Below are 27,963 nucleotides of genomic sequence, written 5' to 3' on the forward strand. Positions count from 1 at the left end.
AAGCTCATCTTTGATGATACCAGCCCAAACCAGTACTCCACCTCCACCTTGCTGGCGTCTGAGTCGGACTGGAGCTCTCTGCCCTTTACCAATCCAGCCACGGGCCCATCCATCTGGCCCATCAAGACTCACTCTCATTTCATCAGTCCATAAAACCTTAGAAAAACCAGTCTTGAGATATTTCTTGGCCCAGTCTTGACGTTTCAGCTTGTGTGTCCTGTTCAGTGGTGGTCGTCTTTCAGCCTTTCTTACCTTGGCCATGTCTCTGAGTATTGCACACCTTGTGCTTTTGGGCACTCCAGTGATGTTGCAGCTCTGAAATATGGCCAAACTGGTGGCAAGTGGCATCTTGGCAGCTGCACGCTTGACTTTTCTCAGTTCATGGGCAGTTATTTTGCGCCTTGGTTTTTCCACACGCTTCTTGCGACCCTGTTGACTATTTTGAATGAAACGCTTGATTGTTCGATGATCACGCTTCAGAAGCTTTGCAATTTTGAGACTGCTGCATCCCTCTGCAAGATATCTCACTATTTTTGACTTTTCTGAGCCTGTCAAGTTCTTCTTTTGACCCATTTTGCCAAAGGAAAGGACGTTGCCTAATAATTATGCACACCTGATATAGGGTGTTGATGTCATTAGACCACACCCCTTCTCATTACAGAGATGCACATCACCTAATATGCTTAATTGGTAGTAGGCTTTCGAGCCTATACAGCTTGGAGTAAGACAACATGCATGAAGAGGATGATGTGGACAAAATACTCATTTGCCTAATAATTCCGCACACACATGTACATAGACAACACATTTTCCAGTTACAATTAGTATTTTATTGGTTCAACAGTGCTGCCAGCGCCTGGCAGATAAATAAACAGTTCTGAGTTGACCTATTTACACCTTGTTCGGAGACAATACAAACAGTCTCTTATAGACATACATAGTGTTCTTTAGTGTATAACATACGTTGGGCTGGTATCTTTGTCCAAGCATACATGTATGGTCCCCCTTGAAAGATGTGGTGAGTGATTCAGTTTGTGTTTGTGGAAAAAAAGCCCTATAAAGTCTTGGTTTGTTTGCTTGTCATGTGTTCTTGTTACATGTGGTAATCATCAGATGGTGCAGCAGTCATATGCAGGGATATAAGCTCTGTGTGTTTTGTGTGTGTCTGCGCAAATACATGATCTGGAATGCACAACCTTTATGTACAGTAGATAATTGAAGCCATCAATATAATAAGAAAAAGTGACATCTGCTGTGTTCAGTAGTCTCAGTTTCACACAAAGCAAAACCGATTTTTATACTTTAAATATAACGTCTGATATTTAATCAAATTAGCCACGTTATGCATACTTGTTTTGCATTGCAGGATTCATTTGCTGGCATATGTCATTTCATTGGCGCTATTATCATGTTTCCATTTTTGTTAAACCTCTCAGTACTCTTCTCACTTACAGTACAGCTGCGCACATCTACAGGCATGCTCACATGTATCAGACTCGTCTCATTCACTCTAAGCCACAAACAGAACATCTATACACACACACACACGCACACAGTGACCAGTTCATACGTCCATATGTTTACATTATCTCCATCCAGTACTCATATCTGGCGTGATTTTCTTCATTAAAAGTGTTTTAATGTTTCTAAATGCTCTTTCCTCAAGTTCCAAATGTTAAGAGACAAACCTTTCCGAATTACAAAACAAATCCATTGTTGTGATTTATTTATATACTATTTATAATCATTATTCTTTCATTTCACATTTTCCTGCATCTGCTCTCTATAGCCATGCTGATCTGCATAGGTAGCTCAAACAGGCAAAGTTGATGCTGATGAAAACGGCTTTTTTGTAACGGCTCTAGTTATCCTTGCAAAACACTTGAGGGCAGCAAGGCTGTCACCATTTTCTTTAGTTAACGTTAGCTGAAAAATCTTTTCAAAGCTCCTGTTTTAACAGCACCGACATTTTAAAACACTTTTTAACCACAGTCCATGTTTATCCTGCCTTTCAAGCACATGTCTTTATATGACCTCCACGTCTTCCTTTTCACTTTAGGAGCGATATGTCGTCAGCGAAGTCCCCATGTGGGTGCAGGCAGCGGGCAAAGCGCCACTGGCACACCATGAGACACAGCGGCAGCATGAAGAGAGCGCAGATGCCCGCCATGATGTAGGCGATGGTCATAAGGGTGGACTCGTCCGTCTGGGGGATGTTGTAGCCGCAGTCCTCCAGGTCGACCCCGTGGAACGGACCCTCCACGGAGGCTGTGCGGAACTCATCGTGCACTAAAAAAACAAAAAAACAAAACAGGATTGTATGTAGTCAAGAAACAGAACAATACTACCTACATTTCTTCTGCCTCCTTCTCTTTTCTCCCATTTTTTCTCTGTCATCCCTCCATCCCCTGCTCCTCACCATGGCAGGTGCTAACAGCAAATCCGATGCGTTTCTTCTCGCGGTCAAACACCACGTAGAAGCCTTCCATGATGACGGCGCCCATCACTGTGCCGGTGCTGGACTGGGACACAGCAAACTTGTAGCAGTCCTCCTGAGCAGAGGCCACGTCTTCCACTGGACGCAAGTATTGCTGCATACAAAAGAAAAGAAAAAAAGTAGAGTCAGACACCCAGCATCGGGCATGCACAGCCCTTGTGTAATCACCATTACTTCATTCTTAAAATACACCATCATGTGAGATTTGCAAATCACTGCATGTTGTTGTTATTTACTCTTTACAAAACATCTCAGCTATTTTGTAACAGCGTTTGAGGACACGGTAAAGAAATTAAAACGATATTGTGCCTTCATTGCTAAAAGCGGGTCACCTGGCTCATTGTTAGATGGTCGCTAGGCAACATGACGAAGTAATACATCATCCATAATTCAAAATTTTTGGATATAAATTAGATGTCATTGTCATGAAATTAAAACAATGCTATGCTTTTATAAGATGTTAGAGGTGCATAAATATTAAAAATACGGGCAACACCCAGCGCTACCCCTCAGCCTCCCAGTAGATGCACTGATGGTACCAACTACATTCTTGAGTTATCAGATTCAAAAAACATCTTAGTATGTGATATAGATAAAAGCCTTCAGGGGCCTAAGATGTACCTGTCAAGCCTGGTTGCTCAACTCCTGCATGTGTAGGAGGAATTCACAGGCAAAGAGACAGAGAGTTTGTGCATCATGCTCAGATATTGCAATGTCAGAGTGCTAGATGAAGCTGAACGAGAGATAGCAGCGATGTCTCCAGAAATCATGACAATGGTATAAAATGTAGAAAGCATTTTTTTTCTCCTGACATAAACAAAATCAATCTGCAGAAAGAAATGTCCGTGTAGAAAATAGTTCCCAAACCAAAGTGCTCACAACTGCTCACAACTAGATGGTAGTAACCAGACCGAAAAGCAGCGCACATTTCAGTGCTTTATTTCGGTGCTTTTTTTTCCTGAGATGTCATACACTTCAGATTCTAGCCAATCATTTTACCTTTCCGAGGATAGTAGGCGGGCCCAGGTACGTACGTTCTTTTAGAGCAGAGCTACAGATTAAAAATGCTCAAGGCGAAGCGGTCAAAAGTCTGGCTGTACTTTACAGCAAAAGACACAAACTCAGCAGCCTGCAACAAGTGCTTTAAGGTGATACTGTGATACTGTGCAAAGGAGGTAACACCTCAAATCTGATGAAACACCTGACACATAGAGCTTTTTTTAAAGCCGAGAAATGCACCGTATTTGATAGCTTGCTGCGAGACCTCACATCGAGCACATCTACTGCGGGTGTGGTGCCTGTTATTGGACACGGAGCAACATCCCCCAAGAACCCGAAGAGGAGAGTCCTGGCCCCTAGCCCTGCCAGTGTAGCAGAAATGATGATGGATGATGACGGCAGCAGCAGCCGTTCTTCTCTGCGTGAGTAGCTTAATGTTGTCCGTGTGTAATTTACGTTGAGTACGCTAACCATGTTATTACATTAATGCACGTAAGGTGAACTAGCAAACACCGTCGTAGTTACATGCGGCTGTCTTCTTGTTTGATGGCAGATGCTCCCTTCACCCTGGCCAAAAAGGCTAAAATGACCAAAGAAAAAGTGGAAAACAGTTAAACATGAGAGGTTTTTGGACAAAGTTTGTGTTTTCCATTCTTTGAGCACCGGTTCGAGCACCGTTTAAGCACCGTTTAAATCCCTACTTACAACAAGGTTTGTGTTTTGAGTAACTTGGTTACTTTTTTTTATACAGAGACTAGAGAGCTCACTAAAATGCCCGTATCACCCTAATTTCTCATTGCACAGTTTTATTCTTAGAGCCTGTTAGAGTAGCTTTGCATAGTGGGAAATAATCCTTATTTATCTTGTACCGGGCCTTACTGAAGTGCCCTCAGCTGCCTGAAACAAGCTGTTTTAGCTTTATTTAAGTCAACCTCCTTTTCAGTGGCTGCCCCACAAAAGCTGACCGTATGATTTTTTGGCTCATACAGTTTGACTGTACATACACTAACCTCACTAACCGGACTTGTTTAATATGAACATCCTGGCTATAACGCCACACTGGACTAGTAGCAGATATTGTTTGCTGATCAGTACTGAGCTATGACCTAGAATCAATGATGTAATTGCAAAGCTGTCCACTAGAGAGCGATCATATGTTTTCATATTTAAAGGATCTTATTCAGAACAAATAACAATCAGATTACAGAGGCAGATTTTTCCAGCTCAAGTGTTCCTGTATATGCAGTTGTTATAGCAAAGTCATTCACTGTATTATACCTGCTACAGACATTCAAACAGAGGGACACAAAGTAAAATAAATAAGCTTTTAATTTTTCTGACAGTATCAAGGTCACAACCCACTCAGATATTTATTGCAGTGAACTTTTCTTTGACATCTCAAATTCTATTAATCTCGTCACCATCAAGGTCTGTCTGAGCGGCTTCCAATTTATAAAAAAACAACAAAAAAGGACGTTGAATTACTTTTAAAACCTTTAGAAAATATATTCAAAGGACATTCAAACGTGCTCTTTTCTTTTGTCACGGTTTCTAGTTGTGCTTTCATTCCATGAGGAGTGGAACTGCATATATTGGTGTGTTTGCTCTGACCACAGTTTTTGTACTGTGCAAAGTCCAAATGAAAGTTAAAACTTTTCACTTACTGATGAATACACGGTGTCGAGACCTCATACAGTGTGCGGCATGCTAACTACATTCTTGCATAACTGCGTCTTGCACCAATGACGGAAATGAATAACATTTTTAAATGTAATCTTCTTATCAAAAGATCTTACAAAATAACATTTAATTTCACATCACCCGGAGAGAATTCAAGGTTGAGCAATACAGCTTTATGTCCCTGACCCTTCTAAAACTCCAGCTTTATAAAATTATACTCAGATCCAGAGCGAGACTGCTGTGACTACCTGCGGCAGGATGGAGATTCTGAAGGACTGGTTACGGACTTCGCTCATCAGGTAGAGGGAGATGACGGGGAAGATGTGCCAGGGCGTGGTGCCAGCCTGCCAGCACACCAGCTGCTCCCCGAGCCAGAACCCAGAGGGAAACTGCTCGGTCTGAAAAATCAGGGTCGGAAGGACATTAGTTGGTTCTCATAATCCACTCAGTACAAACCAGACGACCAGGGCGGTGATATAAACGTGATGGTACATTATAGTAGTACTGACTGAGGAGGCAGCTTCAATAGCTTTGACTGCAGCCTGGAACACTTTTCTAGGCAGTCGAAGGTTGGTAGTTCCACTGTCCACAATGCTCTTATCGTAGTTGTACTGTAGAAGACAGTGACACAGTCAGGCATATTTCAAATTTCTTACACATCCTTCATTAGTCTGTTTGTGTTTTTTTTAGCTTTCGTAGGAATCTACTTATCGAGCCTCACCTCTTTACAGTCCATGTTCAGGTCCTGTCCGTTTACCTCAATACGTACGATGATAACCTCATAGTACCACTCCCTGCGGATGGGTGTGTACCAAAGCTCTCCCACATAGAGTGATGGATCCACACCTCCAATGATCTGAAAGCAAGGGGAATAATAGAGTCCAATCCGGCCTAACACATGTGCACTAGTACCTACTCAACCCTGCTTGCCTTTGCTTGGTTTTTAGAGTTGTCCACTTATGCCCTGTCCAATCTGAGTCCATCTGAAAATGTGACGTCAGCAGACTGCATGTCACCAATTGGCTAGTCATTGGCGTCACTCGATGAACCATGAGAGCATCTTCTTCATGAAAATAAACCACCATTTTTGAAACCCGGCAACGAGGGCAATGGTTACATGAAAAACCCCACGTGGTACCTGAATCTGACAAACAGCCATATACTGAGAAGCAGGTATACCATCGCCTCAACGTCCCCCACTGTTGTCTTGTGTTTGTGTTAGATACAAATGAAGTCACAGGAGTTTCGGGCGTGTTGCTATAACGACCCATGAGCATTAGGTGGTGCTCAATTGTAATGGAAAATGACCGAAACCAAGAAGACTCGAGTCGAGTCGAGTCGAGTAGGTACGAGTGGAAAAGAGCTATAAGTGTTTCTCACCATGCTTCCGCCAACTGTAGCGCTGCCCAGGGAGTAGTTTTGTGTGAAGCCTGCACCACACAGCTGGAGAGAGAAGAGGTTGGGGACAGGAGTCTGGCGAACCAAAGAGTCAAAGAAAGGCTCCAATTTCTCATCAGGCTGGAGGGAAACACAGACAAATAAGTCCAGAATAGAACCGGGAATCAGACCATAGCTACAGATTCAATACTATCATGATATAAATGGTATATCTATACAGCAATGATTATAAAGAATAATCATCTACCACACATGACATCATCTGTGTAACCGGACCCTAAAAAAGGAAAGATGCAAAAACTATGTGTTGACTGCACTGTGGTGTTAATGTGTGTGTTCACTGTTTTCTCATTTTAATAGAGTTCAGTATTGTAATTTTTTAGGTAAATGTTTCAATAAAAATGTTAATATTTGGCACCTCTCTGTAAATAATGTTTGGGAGGATGCAATGAAATATATTGCCGGGTCAATATTTTGTCCCGTCCCAACCTGCTTTCAGTTTCTTAAATATCCTCCTCCTGACACATCAGCAGTTCTGCTGTCTAATCACATATTACTTTTCTGCAGATGTCAGTGTGGCAGTTATTATGCCAATAGGTGTAAGTGTGATACAGGATTCAAAGTCCAAGGTCTTTCCTTGGACTTTGAATCCACTTCCATGTTCTGTGGAAATTGTGCATGAAAATATGAACAAGTGAACCTAATTCAGACCACTGTCACAGCCCCAAATAATTACATATTCAAAACCCCCAAACACCTTACTGTCGCGAATAAAATTACTTACTTTTTATTGTATCATAAAGTGGGCATTTATGCCGTATGTAATAAAACTACACTGATCTTTGACATCTGAGTAACAAAATCGAATCACAGGTTTAGGTTTAAATTGAAAGAACCAAACTTTTTTCATCACCAGTTCAATAGTTTCTTGATCTTTTGCTAGATTAGTAGCATCGCTTACCCACATCTGATACTGTGCCGCTTGACAGTTTGGTCACATGCTCTCACTAATTTCCACAAGAGCTAAATATAGATGTATGATGTGATAATAAAATCTATTTTGCATGTCCTCACATTCATTTGTTCTCCTTTATAATTTCATCACATGTCACTTTTAAGTAAGTGTATTAGCAGTTGAGACATAATCTAACTTCTAGCCCTAACTTTAATATGTTAGGCTGCTCTGGATAATGGCATTTGTAAGTGTCTTGTAAAGTTTGAATTGAGATTTTCTTTTCTCATATTTTGGAAAGACAGAGTGATTCTTACCCGGGCTATATCAGCATAGGCAAGCCCCAGGATTCCCTCCCAGTTAGATCCATTGATAAAGAAGCGATCCGACTGTGTGATTGCAGCAATATTGGCGCGCAGCGTGGCGTTGGGTCCATGCGGGACTGAGACTAGGTCGGTGCCCAGCTCTCCTTCCCAGCGTCCCTGTGTGTAGGGAACGTACACACTCCTACCCAGGTCGCGGTACGAGGTGGAGCTGTTAATGAACAATGGGCAGGATTCGTTTTACTCTCCTCCAGCCTTCATAAAATGTTTCCGAACAACTTCTATATCTGACTGAGTCTCTACTCACAGCGATCGATGGTAGTATCTGCGCAGGAAAGGATGAGCAGCCGCCCCGACTGCAAAGTTACTGCTTCCAGTATCCACCAGGATATTCAACTGAATGCAGGAAAGCAGAGAGAGGGATTTATTAAACACATACCACAAGTTTGTAAAACAATATTACGTTTGCTGTCTACAATCGAAAACATCAATATTTTATAGATAGTTTAAGGTCTTACAGGCTGTTTTTGGCAAGTAATTAGCCTCATCTCTAACTGACTTTCATTTTTCACCTCAGGAATTTACTGTACACATCACTGTATTGTTGTAGTGTCCTGTGATGCTTCCTTTTGACCTGAATGTCCTTCTCTGTCCCCTCTCAGTCTCCACTCCAACCCTCCCCTCCTCTCAGGTTGCCCATTCTACTCCCCGTCTCCTCCTCTTCTGTCAGCATCTCTAATGCAAGTATCGTATTTTGCGTAGTCGGTCAAAACAGTTAGTAAAAGTATGAATGGAGCACCGCGGCAGACAGCGAGGAGAAGAGAAATAAGCCACGTCTGCCTCATGTTAATTATGTATAATACTACACGATCATTTACAACTATGCATGACTGTGTACCCCATGTTGCACAGCACCATTTCTGACTGCATTTTATTGATAAATGAGAAATTCAGAGAAAGACCGAGACTTCAGCTGAGAGCAGAGACAGAGTGGCACAGAGAAACCCAAACAGATGAACACACAGGCAGACACTGAACCAACAGCAAGCTGTTCAATAATGGATTGGCTCTTTAAATATCCAGAGAAGTGCTGGAGTCTCAAGGGCCAGCACTGAAAGCCCAGAATAAATCCTGACTGTCTATCTTACCAACACACACACACATACATACACACACAGAGACATACATATGTTCACATCACTGACATCCACCTGTACTTTCCCCAAAAACACGGTCAGCCATATTTCTGTACGCACCCTGTCCTCCTTTCTTGGAAAGAAATTTGCTGACTACACTTTATAGGTCTGAATCTTTCACACACGCATCCTGAGTCACCGAGATGTGCGCGGGGCCACACACACAAGGATCCCAAATGACGAAAGCCACTGCATCCTGACACACTGAGACCTCATGCCTCTCCCTGCACTCTCTCTATCTGTCTTCCTGTCCTCTCTGGCAGAGTGCCTGTCTGTTCCATCCATTATACACCCTTCCCCCTTCACTATGGAGGAGAAATCATTTAGCAGTTACGAGAACAGAATGCAACCTACATTCTGTTTTTGAAAGTTACTGTAAATGGATCAGGGTCATTTCCGCAACATTACTTCTAATAAATAAATGTAAAGTGTCTCCTTCGTGTCTCTGTATGTGCTCATTAAAATTCAAGACCATTTGGCCAACGCTGACCAAATGATTCATCTAGTGCTCTGAGTTATAGTGCCACTCTTAATCTCTAACACATACATATCTACATCCAAAGGTTTGTATACTCTATAGTTTACTTCTTGAAGTTGGCTCTGAGGATCTCCAGGGGTGTGTGACGGACAGTCAAAACAAAACAAATAAACTTGTTATGAATAATTTTTGTTTTAATAACTACCAAAATGCAATTAAAAATGCATTTTGTAAGCATTATTCACATACACATTATTATTGGCCCGGTAGCAATTCTGACATGACTGTCACCAGGGATGTCACCAGAACACATACCTGTGGTACCTTTCCATACCAAAATTCTGAGAACTTTTTTCAGTACCACAGGTACCGTAGCCAGCATTTGTAATGAATAGGAGAAAAGGTTTTGCTACTTGGATAATTGATACTAAATACTACAATCAGATTAGATACTCATTTGCAACAGTAGCATCTTCCTCTCCTCTAGCTGAGAAACAACTGCAGCTCTGCAGACCAGCACAATGCCCCTCCCCTCACTAGCAGCTGAACGTGTGAACAGCAGCACAACAAACTTTGATGAAGCATCTTAAAGATTATCACCTGTTTTTTTTAATGAAGAATTTCAAGAGATCAGTAAAGCATATGTTTCTTTAATACTAAAGTACTGAACAATTACCATAAATGTTAACCTGACTGGTGCACGTTAGCCATTTAACTATTAGCCACATAACCCACATTAGTTGTCCAATAACAAGGTTATTATAGTGAACTAAAACTAAACTAGTTAAAAGTAGATCTTAAAACACATTTCAGTCAACTAAAATAAAAATAAAAAGCAAAAAGTAATTTAACTGAAACAATTTTGTGAACTTGTAAAATTAATAAAAATAAAGAATAAAAAATATAGAGGCAGTATCTTAAGTTTTTGTATTTGTTAGTAAAAATGTTCTTACAACTTGCCTGATCAGTCATTGATGGATGAGACTCTGGATGTCTAAAAGACTGAGAAACAACTGCCTTCAAAAGGTTTTGCATTTCTATTGTATACTGTATATACTATATTATAAGACCTACACTGATTTTCCTAAATCTTGCATCTGCCATATGCCCTCCACATTTTAATCATTTTAAAAGATTAAAACTAATTAAACTAGATTAAACATTTTCAAACAATAAAAACTGAAATAAGACAAACCTCTTTGAAAACTGACTGAAAGTAAACAGAATTTTTTAAAAAATGAGTAAAAATGAAAAAAAAATAATCTAATTACTAAATAAAAAATTATAACGATAAAACTCAGCCCTGAAGGTAGGCAGCAAATGTTTTCCCCATCTGTAATACTGTTAATAGACGGTGTTAAGATTACAGGATAACAGCTATTTGTGTTTGAAAGTCTTATGGTTCAAGTCCCTGACTTAAGTTGAGACAAGTCCACTAGCTGCCACAAATATCAGCAATGAAAATATGGTACCAAGTCACCAGAAGGAAATTAACAGGGAATTTTTCCCTTTGTGGCATCCAAAATGATAACACACATATACACTCAACAAAAATATAAACGCAACACCTTTGTTACTGCTCCCATTCCCCATGGGATGGACGTAGAGACCTAAAATTCATTCCAGATACACAATATAACCATCCCTCCCAAACAGTGGTCACAAATCAGTCCAAATGTGTGGTAGTGGGCACATCTGCTATATTGAGATAATCCATCCCACCTCACAGGTGTGCCACATCAGGATGTTGATCTGACATCATGAGTAGTGCACAGGTGTACCTCAGACTGCAAAGCACCTCTTTTTAACTTCAGTGGATATTATACATGGTTATGCTCAGGATATGTCAGCCCATTTCTACTGGAAATGCCTTTTGGTTAAACTTTCAGCAAGGAATTTGCATTTGCACTGTTACATTTTTATAAAGCTTTAATGTACATAAAAACCAGCTTCTTGTTTAAGTGAAAATAAATGGAAGGTTGTCTTTTTGTGCTAGTAATGTTGTGGAGTTGTATTTTGTCTCGCATCAATTATATCGTCGGTTATATCGTTATCGCAAATTTTCAAATATATATCGTGATAAATATTTTTGGCCATATCGCCCTGCTCTAGGCTGTACAGATTAAAAGTTTAAAGTTTTAGCACTGTTTACATTTAGTGCAACCATCTTGGATTGTTGGGGACGTTCCACAAAACATTTACAACTAGGAACGCAAAATCTCTGAATTCCAACCTGTTCGGGATTGCAGCATTAATGATATGTTACTAATGTACCTAAATATGATCTGTGCAGATGTTTCCAAAGAGCTGAAGTTGTGTTTGAGCTAGAGCTGGGCGATATGAGATTTTTACATATCACGATATGTTTTTTTTTTCATTTCAGGCGATAACGATATCTATCACGATATAAGCCAAATAACTATATTTGTAAGATTTAAATGTGCCGTTGCTCACAAGTAAAATGTGAAATAATCAGCAGCTTGTTTTTATTTAAATATTTATTTCCCATAATAAGTTCAACAGGGTAGATGTACTTAAGGAACATGAGACTTTTTCAGATAAATAAAGGCAAATATTGCAAACTACACAAAAGGCAGCCGCTAAAGCGTTTAAGTTTCAAAATAGAACAAACGAAACAGACTAAATTGTCAATTCCACTTAGAAACAAAATATTAATTCTAAAAATAAATCTTAGTTTGTTTTACAGAAGAACAGACAAAACTGACTAACTTTTGTCAATATCAAATAAACTGAGAACTAAAAGGAAATTCTCAATCTCTCCTTGTTGTATAGCTGAGCTTTTCAAACAGTTTTAACAGTTACTTTAGTCTGACAAAAGCCGAATGACGAATTAGCGCTTCCAGTCAGAGACTGAGGCTACGTCCACACGTACACGGGTATTTTTGAAAACGGAGATTTTCCGTTTTCGTTTTAAAAAATAATCCCGTCCACACATAAAGGCAGAAATGAAGGAAAACGCTGCTATGAACATGCCAAAGCAGCAGGTGGCGCTAGATTCCTAACCGTGCAGAAATGTTGGCCAATCAGAAGTCTAGAAGCCTCGGTGGGAAAAAGTAAACAAAGCTGGGGCATAGAAGCAGAACCGAGTCGTATGTGTGGACGGACAGTAGCTGTGTGTATATGTAAGCATTTAAACACTGCAGAGAGTAGAATTAACAGTAACAGTATTGTAGAAATTCATTTCACCGAAACCAGTGTGACGCATGTATTTCCAGACTTGCTTTCGGCACAATTTACAGTGCACGCTACTCTGTTTTTGTCAGACTTGAAATAGCCGAAATACCTTCACACTACGGAACTTCTTTGGCTCTTCCGTTCGACAATCTCTCCGGCATTGGAACCATCATCTGTTTTCTCTTCGGTCACGCTCGGTTGATTTTTCTAGTCGGCACACTCATTTCCTCCATTATGCGCTGGCTGCTTCCCAAACAAACACACGTGCGGCTTGGCACTTGTGCTGTACGTAACAAGTCACGCGACGTGACGCTGCGGCTGTGATTGGTTCGGCTCTGCGCTACTTGATTTGGATTGGCTGACCTTTTTTTTTTTTTTTTTAAGAGGACAAGAGCGGCGAGGTCTATTGCGATAGCTTAATTTCTCTATCGAGTAAAAGTTATATCGCGATACATATCGTTATCGTTCTATCGCCCAGCTCTAGTTTGAGCTTAACAAAGTTCATTCTGTTCTGGATGTAGTTTGTACTTTCCCATCGGACTCATCCATTTGTGCAATAAAAATAATGTTTATATCCAAGCTGCAGACTCCGCCATGATCGTCTGCCAGAGAGTGATTAACTGTATTTGCCAAAAAACAACTGTCGGTATTTAACCGTTAATAGATGACTTATTGGCTTGTAATCTGTTAAACATATGTCAAACATATCTCTTGTGAGTGATGTCTCAATATTCCAAGTATCAACAAGGATTTTCCCACATTTTAATCAAAGTGTGATGACAGTGTTTAGGTTCTTTCCAAATGTTCCCAGACCTGTATATAAAAGATTAAAGCAGCTACTATGAAGTCACCCACTGAGGCTTCATAGCAAGACTTTTCCGTGTGTTTTTCCATCCCAGTGTTTTTAAACCAGAAGGGAAGAGAAAGTGGCGAAAATGATTGTGAAGCTGAAGACACCACACATCCCTGACATACCTTGATAATTTTGGGGGTTAGGGTTAGGGTGACTGTGACAATGACAATAATTTTACAGAATTAACTTAATATTTTACTCATTAAGACATTACACTAGTGACTGAGCCGATAAACTCATCAGTGTTTTCTGATGTTGCAGAGCAAGAGAGACAAGGATCCCCACAGACTACACAGCTGGATGCCAAGTTTGCAACCAGAGGAGTCGCCCCCTGGTGACCTCTAAAAACATTGCAGATTTAAAGTAAGCCTTCCCTGGGTTCACTTTTCAGACTCAGAGCTACGTCCACACCACACAGATGAAAAAATCTTTGAGAATTAGAACCTTTATCTATCTTAAAAATTCCTAAAGTTAGTTAAAACACATTTTTATTTCATACCACAGAGAAATAAAGGCAGGAGAAAGAAAAATGGTGGCTACAGTTTTGACGAGCTTTCAACAAAATTGGATTTTGCCCTTAAGTGAATTCATATTGATTATCCTCAGGTCAGGGGCCATCGAGCTGGTAGTTACCAGGGTGACAGTGATTTTTTTTTGGCATGATCAGGCTCAAAAGTAAAAAGACACCCTTTTGACTCATAAAGAATTTATGATAGATAACAAACTAGAAGACTGGCTTTTTAGTTAAAGTTATTTATATTACAGAAATGAAAGTAAATAAAAGTGTTCTGTGGGTGGTTACCTCACTGAGCTTCTAACACCTCTAAATTTTGGATGCTCTTTCTTACTTCCACGGCTACATATCAAAGGTCACTGTTTTTGTTTTCTTTCTATTTTTTAGAAGGTTATGTCTGCAACACAAAGATTCAGAAAATGCCAACAAACAGTCTCTGACGCATTCCTCAAATTACAATCAATATATTTTTTTGAAGACAGATTTCCTGCACGGCTTCCTATATTTCACTTAACGTCAGACTTTGGCTTCCTGCGCTGAAAGATTAGAATAATGAATAAATAACAATCACTCCAGCCACCAACACACAGTGTTGCCTGTCAGTGCTGACTGGCCTCTGCTGCCGGGGACTGATCTGCAGCAGACAGATCTCCTTCTCACCCTCTGTCTCTCTCACTGACACAGGAAGAATCAGTGGCAAAGTGACACCTCCGCTTAGCACCTTCGGCCTTCCATCTCCCACACCATCTCATTGCTTTTGTTTCCTGAAAGCTGCCTGTCTGACTTCCACGTCCTCCCTCTGTAACACACACACACTTGTTTCTCCTTCCTCTTCTTCCACTCTCAAACTCCCACTTTCTTCTCTTTGACCCTTGTCCCTCTGTTTATGTTCTTCTGTCCCTGTCACCCCACTCCATCTTTTCCTTTTTCCTCCTTCTCTTTTGGCAGATCCTCTCATTCCATCTCTCCCTCCGTGCTCGCCCTTTGTGTGCCAGCCTGTACACCGCAGCTGCACCCAGCTGGCAGTCCTCACTCTGCAGAATTAATGGTTCCATTATCTGCCCGTATCATTCAGTCCTTTCTCACACTTTCACAGGGATTCACACACGTACTCTAACAAAGACTATATATATGAGCATATATGCTGACACACTGATGCAACACTAAGGTGACTGTGTAATACAGATAACATCACAGGGTATGTCTTGTGCCAATTGATAACCCTGGATCCAATGATAATTTCAAGCTGGTTTTGCCAGATAGGTCTGAGTACTCTTAAAGAAGGATGTTTTAAGGATAAGATATTGATTTTTTGGGTGTGCCTGGTGTTAATTACATTGATTTTCTTACAGTGGGTGTGTGTTCATTGGTTAAAAAGGTGATGAGATACACACTGAGGAGTCAGGGGACATCAAATCAATTACTCTTTGTGAATGAAACCTCTACCTTTTGCGGAGGAGAACCCACGGCCATCTCCACGTAGTATCCCTGGCCAGACTTCCCACGCAGGTTATCAATCATGTCCACGAAGCTGATACCGCCCGCTGGCGCTCCTCTCCGCCTGCGCGCAGGGCTCCTGCTCGCGGAGGCGGCAGGTGGCAGCGGCGGTGGTTGTTCGCCGCGAGCACCTTGCCGCAGTGGCACGCGGATGGCTAGAGACAGGCCCGAGGAGTTGGGGGCGGTTTGACCGCTGCTGAGCAGACATAAAGTCGTCCATATAAATATACCCGTTAACCAGCGAGGCTGTAACATGTCCATGGTGAAACCGGGTAAAAGTTTTGATTTTGTCGTGTTCAAGTCTGACTTAACGACACTCGCTTCAGTTTGACATCCAGTCCGCAGCAACCCAGGGGGAGAGCTCAGGTGGTGAGGATGCTAAGATGACGGCTAAAAGCATGATGGCAGTTAAACCACAAACACGAAGAGACGAGGTCACTCTGCGTTCACTCCTGTTTTCTTCATGTTAAATGACACGTCGAGGGGGGGATACTCATGCTACAACAACTAGCATGAGTAATAAATCAAATAGCATAAAATAAAAAATAATAATAAATCGCCCTCACAGCTGATTCAGGCAATCCTTGGTGTCACCGACACGTAAATTACAGTCTGTGCCTCCGTGAGCCAACAAACTGCAGGCCTGCGTAGTTCCGTCCGCGCATCTTCGTGTCAAACGACATTCACCGCTGACAGGCAGGACGGTCGGCAGGCTGCCATAATCCGCATCCTTCCCCCTGCCCGACACGTTCTCTCTGTTCTCCGCCTTCAAGTCTTTCACCTCCTCCTCCATCTACCCCTCTGCATCCATCAGAGCTGCAAGAGCGCGAGCATCACCTCCGTCAAGTTAGCTTACATAGCCACACAATTTCCTCTAATACTTTTCAAAATAAAACAATTTACACCGATTACGCCTGCATAAGCAAAAAAGCATGAAAGGCCCACATTTTTACCCCAATGGGTTCTAAAATTAGACGGCACTGATTATTTGCAGCTCTACACATTGACGGTAACACATCACGTGTCAAACCACTGCAGAAGGCTTGGAGTATACGCCTTTCTTAAAGAGGATTTAACTTAAAACAAGGTTGTTTAAAAGGAACTGCCTGGTTTACAGTACTTTCTTTATAATTCCTTAGTTTTCAGTTTTACAACAGAAAAGGTTACACTTGGTTCCATTTAAATTAAATCGCTCTTGTTTCCTCGACATTTCTTTCTGTATAGCCTGTAATGCTTTCATATCGTCTTTTATTCTGAAGCCGCGGTATTGTAGGTCTCGCAGGTTGTTTGGAAACTGTCCCTAAGAAACATTGCATCCTGGGGAATGTAGTTTTCACCAGTACTCCCTTGCAAATCACGAGTCATCAGTTCCAATATCAGAAACACACCAAACATTCATACAAAACTTCAGGGTGCTGTTTTATTATCTCAGACAACAAACAGATGCATTACAAACGTTGCACACGATTTTATAAATATTGCTATGGAGACGAACTATAACTGCATAGATAACATAACACTATAACTGTATAACTGCGGCGTTAACACTAGACCCTACTATGTCCTTGAAGTGCTTGAATGGTATTATTCACAGTGTTTGTCATAATTCATGTAGACATTGGATTTTATGTTACACTTAATAATAATTACAATTAATGATTATAAGTATCCATTAGGCATTATTTTGTAAAATAGTTACTAAAAATGACAATGAACACAGTGTGAAGTTATCACATAATATTATATAACAGGAGGGTCCTTTTTCATTTAAAACACTTCTTTTGAACCTTGACAGATTGGTGGTCTCATGATGACCCTGCACGGTCCCAGAAGGAGGGGAGATGGAGGCAGGAGGCAGGTGCTAAAAAACTGCTCCCACCTTTCCTCTCCGTGCCTCCCATGGAGTCTTTACTGTGATGAAACAGTTCACACTGCTCCATCATCAGCGGGTCCAGGCCCTCCTGCCCTGAAGATGGAGAAGAAAAATCTTTAGAAAGGTACTGAAGAACATTTAGACCAAATCTGCTGTCTAATAAATATAAATCATTTGCCAAAAGCTTATTTAAATAATGTGGTTGTTCTTATCCAGTTTTAAAACACTGCAGGACTGGTGGGCAAATAAAGCACCAAACAGGCTGCGTTTTTACAGTCTTTTCCTTAAATAATCCTTCTCCGTACAGTTTCATTAAGTAGGTTGAATTCAAACAGGTATCTACTAGTTAAAATTTCTTTATTCCATGAGCTAAAAAGACTTTAACCACATATAACACTGTTTTAAAAAAATGCAAAAGATACTGACTGGTTGAGGTCTTTGAGTCACAGTTTATTTGTTCTCCAGATTTGTCGATTTGAGATTCTGCTCTGCCCTCTGCTGGACACCACACTGCTAGAGGACTGGGATTACCCGCCCTACATACAAACACACACAAGAAACCATAGTGAGAAAGAGGAGAGGTAAGTGTTCACCTTAACCTCACACACAAATTAAATACATGGCAGGCAAAGGTGTTCATCCCGGACATGTATAACCTGTCATCTATGAACGTCAGTTCTTTGTATACAAAGGTCAGAGATTAGCTATCATCAAGACTTTCGCCTTATCACTATTTAACGGGTGATAAAAGTGATAAAGAAACAGTGTCATCATGTCGTGATTTCTTCTGGTCTATGGTCTAGGGACAGATATGTTTATTAAATTAGGTGAAGTGCAGGGAAAGTGTGACACTCACCAAGCCTGGGGGTCTGTAGTCCTGAAGCCCTTAGCAAATGGGTTGCTTGCAATTTTTAACTGAGTGATCTAAGAGGAGAGGTTAAAATAAATGGCATGAAAAGCAAAGAATCGCTTAATGCACACAAAAAAAATAATCAAAAATCAAACAGATAAAAACATTGTAATGTCATAATTTTTTTTTAGCTTGCATCTTGGTTCACTCAGTTCCGTACCCTGTGGTTTTGATAAGCAGTTACAGCCATGAAGCGTGTCTCAGGGAACGAGAAAGAGCAGAAGTTCTTGTATGCATTCAAGTGGCTGTTCGGCGTTGGATCTACATACACCACATGGAAGCGCGGTTGATAGCGATGCATGGAGTTCAGTATCATCTGGAAGTGGGGGGACATGAGAAAACACAAATAGCTTAGTACTTATTGTTGCACACTGCTATGATCTCTTTTTCTGGCCTTCAAAGTCTGCTCCATTGGAATCTTTTAGCGAAGCTTTGCATGATTCACAATTCAAAATAATCCTTACTACAGCTCCTCAGTTAATGTTCTGTGCGAAAAAGCCCGTTTAGCATCATAGCCCCTCATTTAAGACATTCACTAACATGTCCGTTGTCATCCAGCAGGTTGTTGGTGAGCTTTAGGCTGTCAAAGGACACAGTCTGCTTCATCCACTGGGCTCCACGGGCAGGTGAGTCTGGGTGGAAATGCATCCTGCTTGGGGCTGCGACATCTGCTCTTCCCGCCACTAACCAGGATGAGCTGTGGAATGCATATCTGACACACACACACACACACACACACACACACACACACACACACACACACAAAAGTGTAAAATGTTCAAAGCAGGACTTACAGAGCATCGATGCTTGCAGAATTGTATTCGTGCAAATAACACAACTGTTAAACATCACAAATACACTAAACACAGTTATGCAGGTTGTGTTTCTGACCTGTATCTTTTGCTGTCGACAGGGATAAAATCCATGAGAAGAACATATTCGGCAGAGGGATCCATCCCAGAGATCCGTACCTGGAATGTCGGAAACATCCGCCTGCAAGTTAACAAACAGATTCTAGTGAGAGGTAGTGCAGGAAGACAAATAGGAAACATACAAGATATGATGTTTAGTAGGAGTATGCATAAATGTGAGGATTCTCATCACCTTCCTGCTTTGGTAACAATCATCTCTGTGCCCAGCTGGTCAAACTGCTGCCAAAGTGCCTGCATCTCCAGCTGAACTCTGACCCCACTGATCTGGGGGCACTTTGTGTTCGACAGTGACCCTTCGTCTGCGCAGCAGGGTAGAGACAGATCGCAGCTCTGAGACAGCTGAAGACCTGAGGAGAAGAGAGAATACAATTCTGTTCATATTTGTTGGAACAGATTCTGCCCATGAGCTTTGATGCGATAACTTGGAGTGCGAAACACTTACCATTCATAATTTCAACACCTCTTACTGATAACATAGATGGAGGTGCTATTTTGTTTTTTCCAGTCTTTTCATCCAGATCTAGTCAACACATTCACCCACAGTTTTGCAAAGCAACATGGGACTGAAAAGAACAATTTGTATTCCAGTTTTCAGGTGCTGCAGTAGATGTACATCCAGGTCTGTGGAGTGTCTGGTTGCAGTGAGAAACAAGCTGGTTTTATACACCATGAGGCTCTCACTGGGGACTTCCATGGTGGACTCATCCATTACAATATTCACGGTGCCATTGACACACACTAATCACAGATGCACTCACTTGCCGCCCTGAGAACAGTTAAGGCAAAAATGTGCGCGTGCACACACACATGTAGAACTCTCTGCTCTATTACCTATTGTTTCTTATGGCCTGGAGCAATAAGTGAAGCTCGTCCTAACCAACCTTTAGCACATTAATAACACCCTAATCGGTCCAGTGTTACAGGGTGCAGACAGATGAGGACATCATCGAGCTGCTTTTTATTATTCAGAGTATTTTCTGGGAGCAGATTTTCAACACCTTACTAATTAACGAACCGGTTACTCCTTAACACTGACCAAGGTATACATTTCTGAGGCTGGTTAAAAGCAAGACTCTGGCATGTTTAAACATCATCTCTTGTCAAGGATCCACTGATGAATGTTGTTGTTGTTTTTTTTAGATTTTGGAGAAAGTTCATCTCACAGTGTTGTTGTGCAAATCATCTTGGGTTGCATGATGACCAGACAACTACTGTTCATATAAGAACTCTATGCGTGTGTGTGTGTGTGTGTGTGTGTGTGTGTGTGTGTGTGTGTGTGTGTGTGTGTGTGTGTGTGTGTGTGTGTGGCTCAATGGGACAGTGTTGAAGGGATCCAGCCTGGAGGGTAGCAGCACACAGCAGAAAGAATGCTTTTCTCCAATAAAGCACAAGACATAAGTTGTCAATAGACCGGTCACTGTGTGATCAAGTCATTAATCACGGCTTTTGGTGTTCACAAACAGAAATGTCTCATGTGCTATCGTACACCATTCCTAAGTACAACTGATTGTATTAATATTCTTCTCTAGCAGACCTTTCTAATCAATGATGACCTCTTAAAATGCTGTGTGTGTCTGTGTGACATAACCTTAGGGGTTCACTGAGGTCTTAAACACTCTAATGAATCTGAATATGAGCATTGATAACCCTAAAAAAGGCGTAGATGTTCAATGCTACTGTTGGGGAATTCTAGGATGAGGAAAAGTTTTACATATCATATAGGAGAGAAAAATCATTTCAGAGTAGTATAAACAGTCAGATGTTTATTGAGCTGTAATTCATCAAGGCACACTTTTCGTCAGACAAGCGTCATTACACAGGAGTTTGAGCACGTGCAATAATTCACATATGATTGCTACACAAAAAGTTGGGCACAGAATGTGAAGAATAGAGCAATTATGTGCTGAGTATCTACACGTCTGTGTGTTTGGGAGCTTGTGCTTGATCATGTATGCTTGAAGTAAGCTGGGGAAGAGAGAGTCCTGCCGTTTAATTCATCAGCAAGGCTAAATTTTAGGGAAGTGGTCTGTTTGTGAAGAAAGAAGGAATCGAGAGAAATTTGGAATGGATCTAGACATGATAGGAAAGGGAGGTTAGTTATAGGAACAGGGTAGGGAGGATTTAGCTCTGGAAGGTTTCGGAAACGATTGCAAAGATTTGCTGGAGCTTTGCCTTGATGTCTTCGGTCAGAGGATTAATCTTCTCCTTCAGGGCAGTAAGGTCTTCAGCTTTGACGTTTTGTGTACGGTCGTAGGCCTGCCTCAGCTGCTCCTTGTATTCTTCAACATAGGGAGCCAACATTTTCCTTGCTTGTTCCACGTGTGTAGCAACCCTGGCACGAATACTCTCTACAATGGGTGTCAACGCAGCCTTGGTCTCTTCCACATTGGTGCGAATCTTCTCACGCATCTCAGTCATAACGGGCTCCAGCTTTGTCTTCAGTTCTTCCATTTCAGCATTGTGCTTGGCATGGTACTCTCTGACGATGGGCTCGAGCTGGCTGCGGTATTCCGCCATGTGTCTCTCAATGACTTCCCTCAGTTGAGCACGTTTGGGTTCCAGCTCGACTCTCAGGGCCTCAATATCAGTCACAATGCTGTTACGGAAGTCAGCAGTGGCTTCAGAGACTGTGGTAAAGACGCTGTCGGTCACAGGAGAAACGTAAGCCTGCAGAGTCTTGATCTGAGTGTGCAGGCCCTCCAGGCGCTGAGCCAGGGTGGTCCTGAGAGAGAACAGAGATAGGAAAGCAAAGCCATTTTAGTTAAGCTAAGTGTACACACCAAATGTCGACTGCAAAGTGTAAAAACTGACTAAGGCAGGAAGTTAAACGAACCCCTGGCAATGCATGGACCAATTACAAAAAAGTGCAGCTGATGGACAAGAATGAGAATCTTTACTTGAGCTCTTGGTATGGAGTGTCATCAAGCTGGTCCAGGGCTTTGATGGCACCGTCCTTCGCCTGAGTCAGGTAGACATCCACAGCGGACCGGATTTGGTCCAGCTGGGAAGGTGCATCAGCCTGCAGGGAGGCAGCCTGAGAGCCTTTGGCAAGCGAAGAGGGAAAAACTTTTAAAGGGTAAAGTGGACCTGCTAAAGTTCCACCTGCATTTTAAATGATTTCCCTCAGGTTGGAAAGGGTGCGTTCAGTACTCACCGACAGCCAGGAGAAGAGTGAGAGCTAGAGCCACAAATTTCATGGTGATGGTCTAGAGCAGAAAAGCAGTTAATGATTAGGAAAGGAACATCCAACTGAATAGTGGGAATTCATTAATCCAACAGAGCTTGAATCCTGTGCCTAAAGCAGACTCAGTAGTCTTAGAAGTAAGAATGTCTTAACAGCCCAGCACATTGCTGAATTAGCCTGAATGAGTTTGCACTAAATGTATAGCAAGCTATTAAAGGAACTTGTAATCTGAGTAGATTACAGAGGATGATTAAGGAGATCAGACCTAAGCTGCTACATAATCCTGTTTCAGCTTTTGCTATAAAACACAGTCATAGAATTAGCAGGAGACGCTCTTGGTGGAGAAGCACTGCTGCAAAATTACCTCAGGCTAAAGAGAACAATCCCAAAGTTATATCTAATAAAATAAAAAATACAAAAAGTCAGAATTAAGAATTTTACTTCCAGCAATTTCTTTTTTTCCCTTTGTTTATCAACTTAGTTCTAACAAAAAGTTCCCCTACACTTAGTCCTCTCCGGCTTCCAATTCTGTTCTGCGAGTACCGCAAAGTTGCTTCTCTTACCTGGTGGAGTTCTGGACGAGACTGAACAACTTCAGCGGGGGCAGACTTTTTATAGTCCCTTGGTGGGGGACGAGTCCATGTGGAGAAGGGGGAGGGTGGAGGTGTGAGGTCTGTGTGTCTCCGTGGAGGTGGACCTCAGCCCCCTGTTATCTCCATCAGCAGGAGGACTGGGGTGACAGTTCAATGGTCATCTAGTGGGAGGAGATCAGTCTGCACACACGCATCGACGCACACCATTAACACACAAATATACATTATCAGTATCATATGCGTATCGGTGAATCAGTCCTCTCCGTTTACCAGTTTTTTCTTTCTCTCTTTTAAAAAAAAAAAAAACTCCGTCTGCTTCTTCTGGGACATCTGTCAGCACCTTTTTCTGCTTCACGAGGACTTTTTCTCATTTGTCTTGTGACCAAATTGTTGCAGAAAAACATGAAAGGCTGACAAGAACAAAGTAAAAATGCCAGTTCAGTGTGAAGACTGAGCCAGGAAGATTGTGAAATTAGAAAGGAAGTGCGACTATTATTATGGGTGTAAAGGGTGACACGAGAGGAGAGCTTGATTGGGCTGGTGGGAAGGTGGGAGGGGGGTGAAAATGAGGACAAGGGTTGAAAATATTACCTGGGTAAACACATTTCCCAGCAGTCTCTTGTATTTTTCTACATTTTTCACATTCAGTTCACACCAGGTTCTGTAATGGGGAAAGCCACATCCTTCACAGTCCAACTCCTTTCTAAAAAAGCTGCCAGGGTAAACAGACACGAGTAAACAGAAGACAGTGACTTGATGCAATCAGCTCAGAAATGCAGTCATATTAAATCTAAAGTCATTAAATCACAGGCGGCAACTATACACACGCGTTCACGCACAAGCAATGCCACATAACATGCAACCTAAAAAAATGTAGACTCATTTTAGATAACAAATTCTCTCACTGGTGTGTTTGCGATGATGACTAATGAGGTCAAAGAGTGATGTTTGCTATGCTGTTGTTTGTTGTCCTATCCCCGGTGGACTTTGTCACTGTAGCTTCATGTGATTTTGGGAATAGGAATGAACATAGTGCAAAGATTTGTCTCTAAGTCTGTGCATGAATATGTCTACTGGGAGTACTTTCATATCTTTCGTTTTTATTTGAAAAGAAGTTGCTGTCAAAAGAGATGGGAGCATAATTTTTATATTTCAGTTGTATTTTAGTAGCCCCTCATCGCTCATGTGCTGAAATCTGAATATTGAGATGGTTTCTGTACCTGAGGAAAGTCATAGAGAGACATGTAGAGTCAATTTGAAGAATTTCATTCAAGCACTAGTGAACATCAATAATGCCCTTTTTATGGCCTTTACATCTTAAAAACCTCATAGTACAATATCATCCTAATAGAGCTCTCTGCTCTCAGACTGCAGGTTTACTTGGTCCTAGCATATTTAAAAGTAGAATGGGAGGCAGAGTCTTCAGCTTTCAGGCCTCTCTTCTGTGGAACCAGCTCCCAGTTTGCGTTCAGGAGACAGACACCATCTCTACTTTTAAGATTAAGCTTAAAACATTCATCTTTGATGAAGCATATACTTAGGGCTGGATCAGGTGACTCTGAATCCTCCCTTAGTTACATTATGATAAGCCTAGGCTGCTCGGGGCTTTCATGGATGTACTGAGCGTTTCTTCTTCACTCCCCTTTTCTTCGCTCTTTATGTGTTTATACATGACTACTGCATTCATTCATAGTGATTCATTTCAATTTTAATCTCTGGCTCAGTGTGTGCTTTGTCCTATTTTCCTCCCCTAATCCCCAACCAGCAGATGGCTGCACCTTCCTGAGCCTCGTCCTGCTTGAGGTTTCTTCCTGTTAAAAGGGAGTTTTTCCCTCCCACTGTCACCAAGTGTTTGCTCATGAGGCATACGACACACCAATAGGTCACTATTGCTGTGATGTGGCACTATATATAAAAAAGGAATACAATTTAACTGAATTATACTCTGGGCCATATCTGCAGATTTAAAACTTGTGTATTGCTGGGTTGTTAGGTGCAGTGTTGCACAATAAAAGTTCCAGAAGCCTATGTAATCAGTGAACGTTTCTTTGAATGCAATCTCTGTGTGATTGCAACATAAGAGCAAGCAACATGTTGCAGGATACTACCCAAAGAATTTACCTAATGGAAGAGTATTATAAAGTCTGCAAAATGAAGACAGTAGAAGGCTTTGACTCTAGACTTTCATGTCAGAATCATTCCTTGTTTCATAAAGTCTTAAAAAATATTAAGGATTTAAAATGATTTTTAAAAACTGGAAACATCGACTTTTCCTCCACAGCTCTGCACACACGTAGAGGTAGAAATATAGAGGATTCAAGTAATCAAATGTTGACTTGATATGTACAGTAGTAGAAAAAAGTGTTTGCACATGGCCTGATGTGAAGCTCAGTGTAGTTTGTGACATTGTGTTTGAGTTTTCTGCCTGAACAAAATTCCAGATTAGTTTTGGTGTATTTTCACAATTAGCAGCAGTTCTATTCATTTAAAAGTCTAAATGTTTTTTCTCCCCACTTTCATTTGTCTTTGCTGTTCATTCTTTGACACCTTGGTGTCTTTTTTCTACCCCCGTGTCTTGAAGTATGCAAGGAGTCAAGCTGAGCCTGGTGACTCGGTGAGGAGTCACCCACGTCTACCACGTTCACAGCTTCTTCTTTTTTAATCACCACCTGCCATTTGTCTGACACCAATTAACAAATGCCAGCAGTCAAGGTGAAACACAAATCACTGGTAAACATCTTGATGGAAGCCTGGAATGCATTAATTATAAAAACACTGCACCAGTGCCAGATTACATCGGTAAGTTGTTTTCCATTTATAAAGCCAAGTATTTTATGCCACTGCAATGTCACAAATTACTGCTTTACTCAGGCTATAGAATAGAATAGAATAGAATAGAATAGAATAGAATAGCCCTTTATTGTCATTGCATATATCCTACATATTTGGAATATATGCAATCTGGCGATGCTGCCTTGAGCTCTGAAGCTGTGAGATGGACTTTCAATGACTTTCTGACAAAAAAAGTCCTCAGTGAAAATAATCGTTTGGTGCAGGCTCCCACTTGATACACCAGCCACATTAAAAGGCAGAACTGGTTGCCACGTTAGGTCACTGGGTTGATTTGGTGACCATATGCTGTCAGACTAATGAAAATGTTTGGGTTCAAACCTGCCCTTTTACTCTTTTTCTTCCCCTCCTCCTGGCTTTCCTGTCTTATCTCTATGCCCTTAATTATTTTAACGCCTGCTAAATTTTAAGTTTGCTCATTTACAATGAAGTGAACAAACTTTTTTTTTTAGTAAGTTTTATTGTAATGTTTGTTAGTGATCTGGCTGTTGGAACCACAGTCACCAAGAATACCATTTTTAATACACTACGCTGTGATGAACTGAAATCTTACAGCACCCACATTGTTTACCCCACTCAAGAAAACACATGTAGATGTCTGTCTTAAGTTTGCCAGTGAACATCTAAATGATTCAGAGAAGGCCTTGGAGAAAGTGCTGTGGTCAGATGAAACCAAGATCAAGTTGTGTGGCATCACTTCTGTGTTTGGAGGGAGAGAAATGCTGAGTATGATGCAGAGAACACCATTCTCTGCATCATTCCCACAGTCAAGCACGGCAGTGGAAACATTATGTGTTTTTCTGCTAAGAGTGTAGGATGACTTTACCTCACTGGGGGGTCATTGACCATTAAAATCTTAGATGACTTTAATCAGCCAGAACACTGAAGATGGGTAATGGATGACCGAAACGTACCACCAAGACAACAAAGGAGTGACTAAAGAAGAAGCATATTAAAGTCACGGAGTGGCTTAGCCAGTCTCTAGACTTCAGTCCTATAGAAAATCTATGGTGGGAGCTGAAGTTTTGAATTACTAAGCAGCAGCTAAGAAACATAAAGGATTTAGAGAGTTTCTGTAAAGAGAAATGGACCAAAATCTGTCTTGAGACGTGTGCAAGGGTTTTTCTGCCAATTACTGAGCCATGCTTTACGTGGAGATCAATTACTTATTTAATTTCAGAGGCATATACATGTATAACTTTTTACGTAAAGTGTTCTTTCTAGATTTTTGGCTGATATTCTGTCTCTCGCAATTAAAATAATTCTACCATAAAAACTGGATAAATATAGTACTTGGACTGTCTTGTCACTTTGCAGTGATCTTGTGGGCTTTTGCCCTGAACCATAAGATTAGAATGTTCTGGATATCAGCTGCTCAGAGCTGCTGAGCAGGAATCTCATCAGAGGAATGACTCTTATCTGGAAGAATAACCTTTGAGACTGCTTGCGTCGCACGACGTTGATTCAGCATCCACACCGAGCAGTCCGTCTACATTACTGCTGTCATAACTGATATCAATAGGACCTCAGGACTCCTCGCTGGTGACTCAGCTGCTGAGGTTGCAGATTGTGTAGCAACACTGAACTCTTCTGATGGAGTAAGAATAATGTTAAAACCAAGCTCAAATGAGCTCATTATAGCTTATTAAAAGCACTGTCAGACAATATACATGCTTAATAAACATAATTTGAACATTCATTATCTGCATATGAGTTCCAAAACAAGCTGATTTTCAATCCTCTGCTGAGATTTCCACGAACGAGGCATATATAAGTGAACTCTTATGCAAACAGAAAGTTCTGATATTATGCTCCTGTCTTTGTCGTCATCATCATTTTGACAAGCGTTTGAGGGGATATAGTAGGTGAGTTATTCTGATTTCCCTATGAGACGTAGATATTTGGGGCAAAAAAAAGAAGAAGTTAGTTTTCAAGTCAGTTTTAATGTATGCCTCATTTCTTCAGAGGACGTTGATAAATATTTCATCATTCAAACCCACCGTCTGATCAGGCACTGGCTGAGGTTCAAAGGTCACGTC

General features: G+C 41.3%; 3 protein-coding genes across 3 annotated transcripts; all 3 read right to left on the bottom strand.

Annotated features, from left to right (window-relative positions):
- Positions 1–807: 807 nt before the first annotated feature.
- On the bottom strand, positions 808–16,439 carry bace1 (beta-secretase 1). The gene is made up of 9 exons (XM_085245148.1): positions 15,532–16,439; positions 8,157–8,245; positions 7,844–8,060; positions 6,557–6,694; positions 5,898–6,032; positions 5,686–5,787; positions 5,425–5,574; positions 2,420–2,591; positions 808–2,289 (listed from the first exon to the last, which is right to left on the bottom strand). The coding sequence occupies exons 1-9, from the start codon at positions 15,841–15,843 to the stop codon at positions 2,051–2,053; spliced, it is 1,554 nt and encodes a 517-aa protein (XP_085101274.1). The 5' UTR covers positions 15,844–16,439; the 3' UTR covers positions 808–2,050.
- A 557-nt stretch (positions 16,440–16,996) lies between these two features.
- LOC146559348 (T-box transcription factor TBX1) lies at positions 16,997–20,896 on the bottom strand. Its single transcript, XM_085245149.1, has 7 exons — positions 19,470–20,896; positions 19,257–19,358; positions 18,906–19,077; positions 18,526–18,681; positions 18,312–18,379; positions 17,882–17,991; positions 16,997–17,548 (listed from the first exon to the last, which is right to left on the bottom strand). Exons 1-7 carry the CDS (start codon positions 19,532–19,534, stop codon positions 17,388–17,390), a joined length of 834 nt encoding a protein of 277 aa, XP_085101275.1. The 5' UTR covers positions 19,535–20,896; the 3' UTR covers positions 16,997–17,387.
- Positions 20,897–21,040: 144 nt separating this feature from the next.
- On the bottom strand, positions 21,041–23,141 carry LOC146559349 (apolipoprotein A-I-like). Its single transcript, XM_085245150.1, has 4 exons — positions 23,045–23,141; positions 22,452–22,503; positions 22,195–22,339; positions 21,041–22,019 (listed from the first exon to the last, which is right to left on the bottom strand). The coding sequence occupies exons 2-4, from the start codon at positions 22,492–22,494 to the stop codon at positions 21,419–21,421; spliced, it is 789 nt and encodes a 262-aa protein (XP_085101276.1). The 5' UTR covers positions 22,495–22,503; positions 23,045–23,141; the 3' UTR covers positions 21,041–21,418.
- Positions 23,142–27,963: the final 4,822 nt, after the last annotated feature.

The sequence above is a fragment of the Mchenga conophoros genome, linkage group LG14, assembly GCF_057382185.1.
Source record: "Mchenga conophoros isolate Kocher_MC1m ecotype Shallow Benthic linkage group LG14, M_conophoros_male_GT1.1, whole genome shotgun sequence".
Classification (NCBI taxonomy): domain Eukaryota; kingdom Metazoa; phylum Chordata; class Actinopteri; order Cichliformes; family Cichlidae; genus Mchenga; species Mchenga conophoros.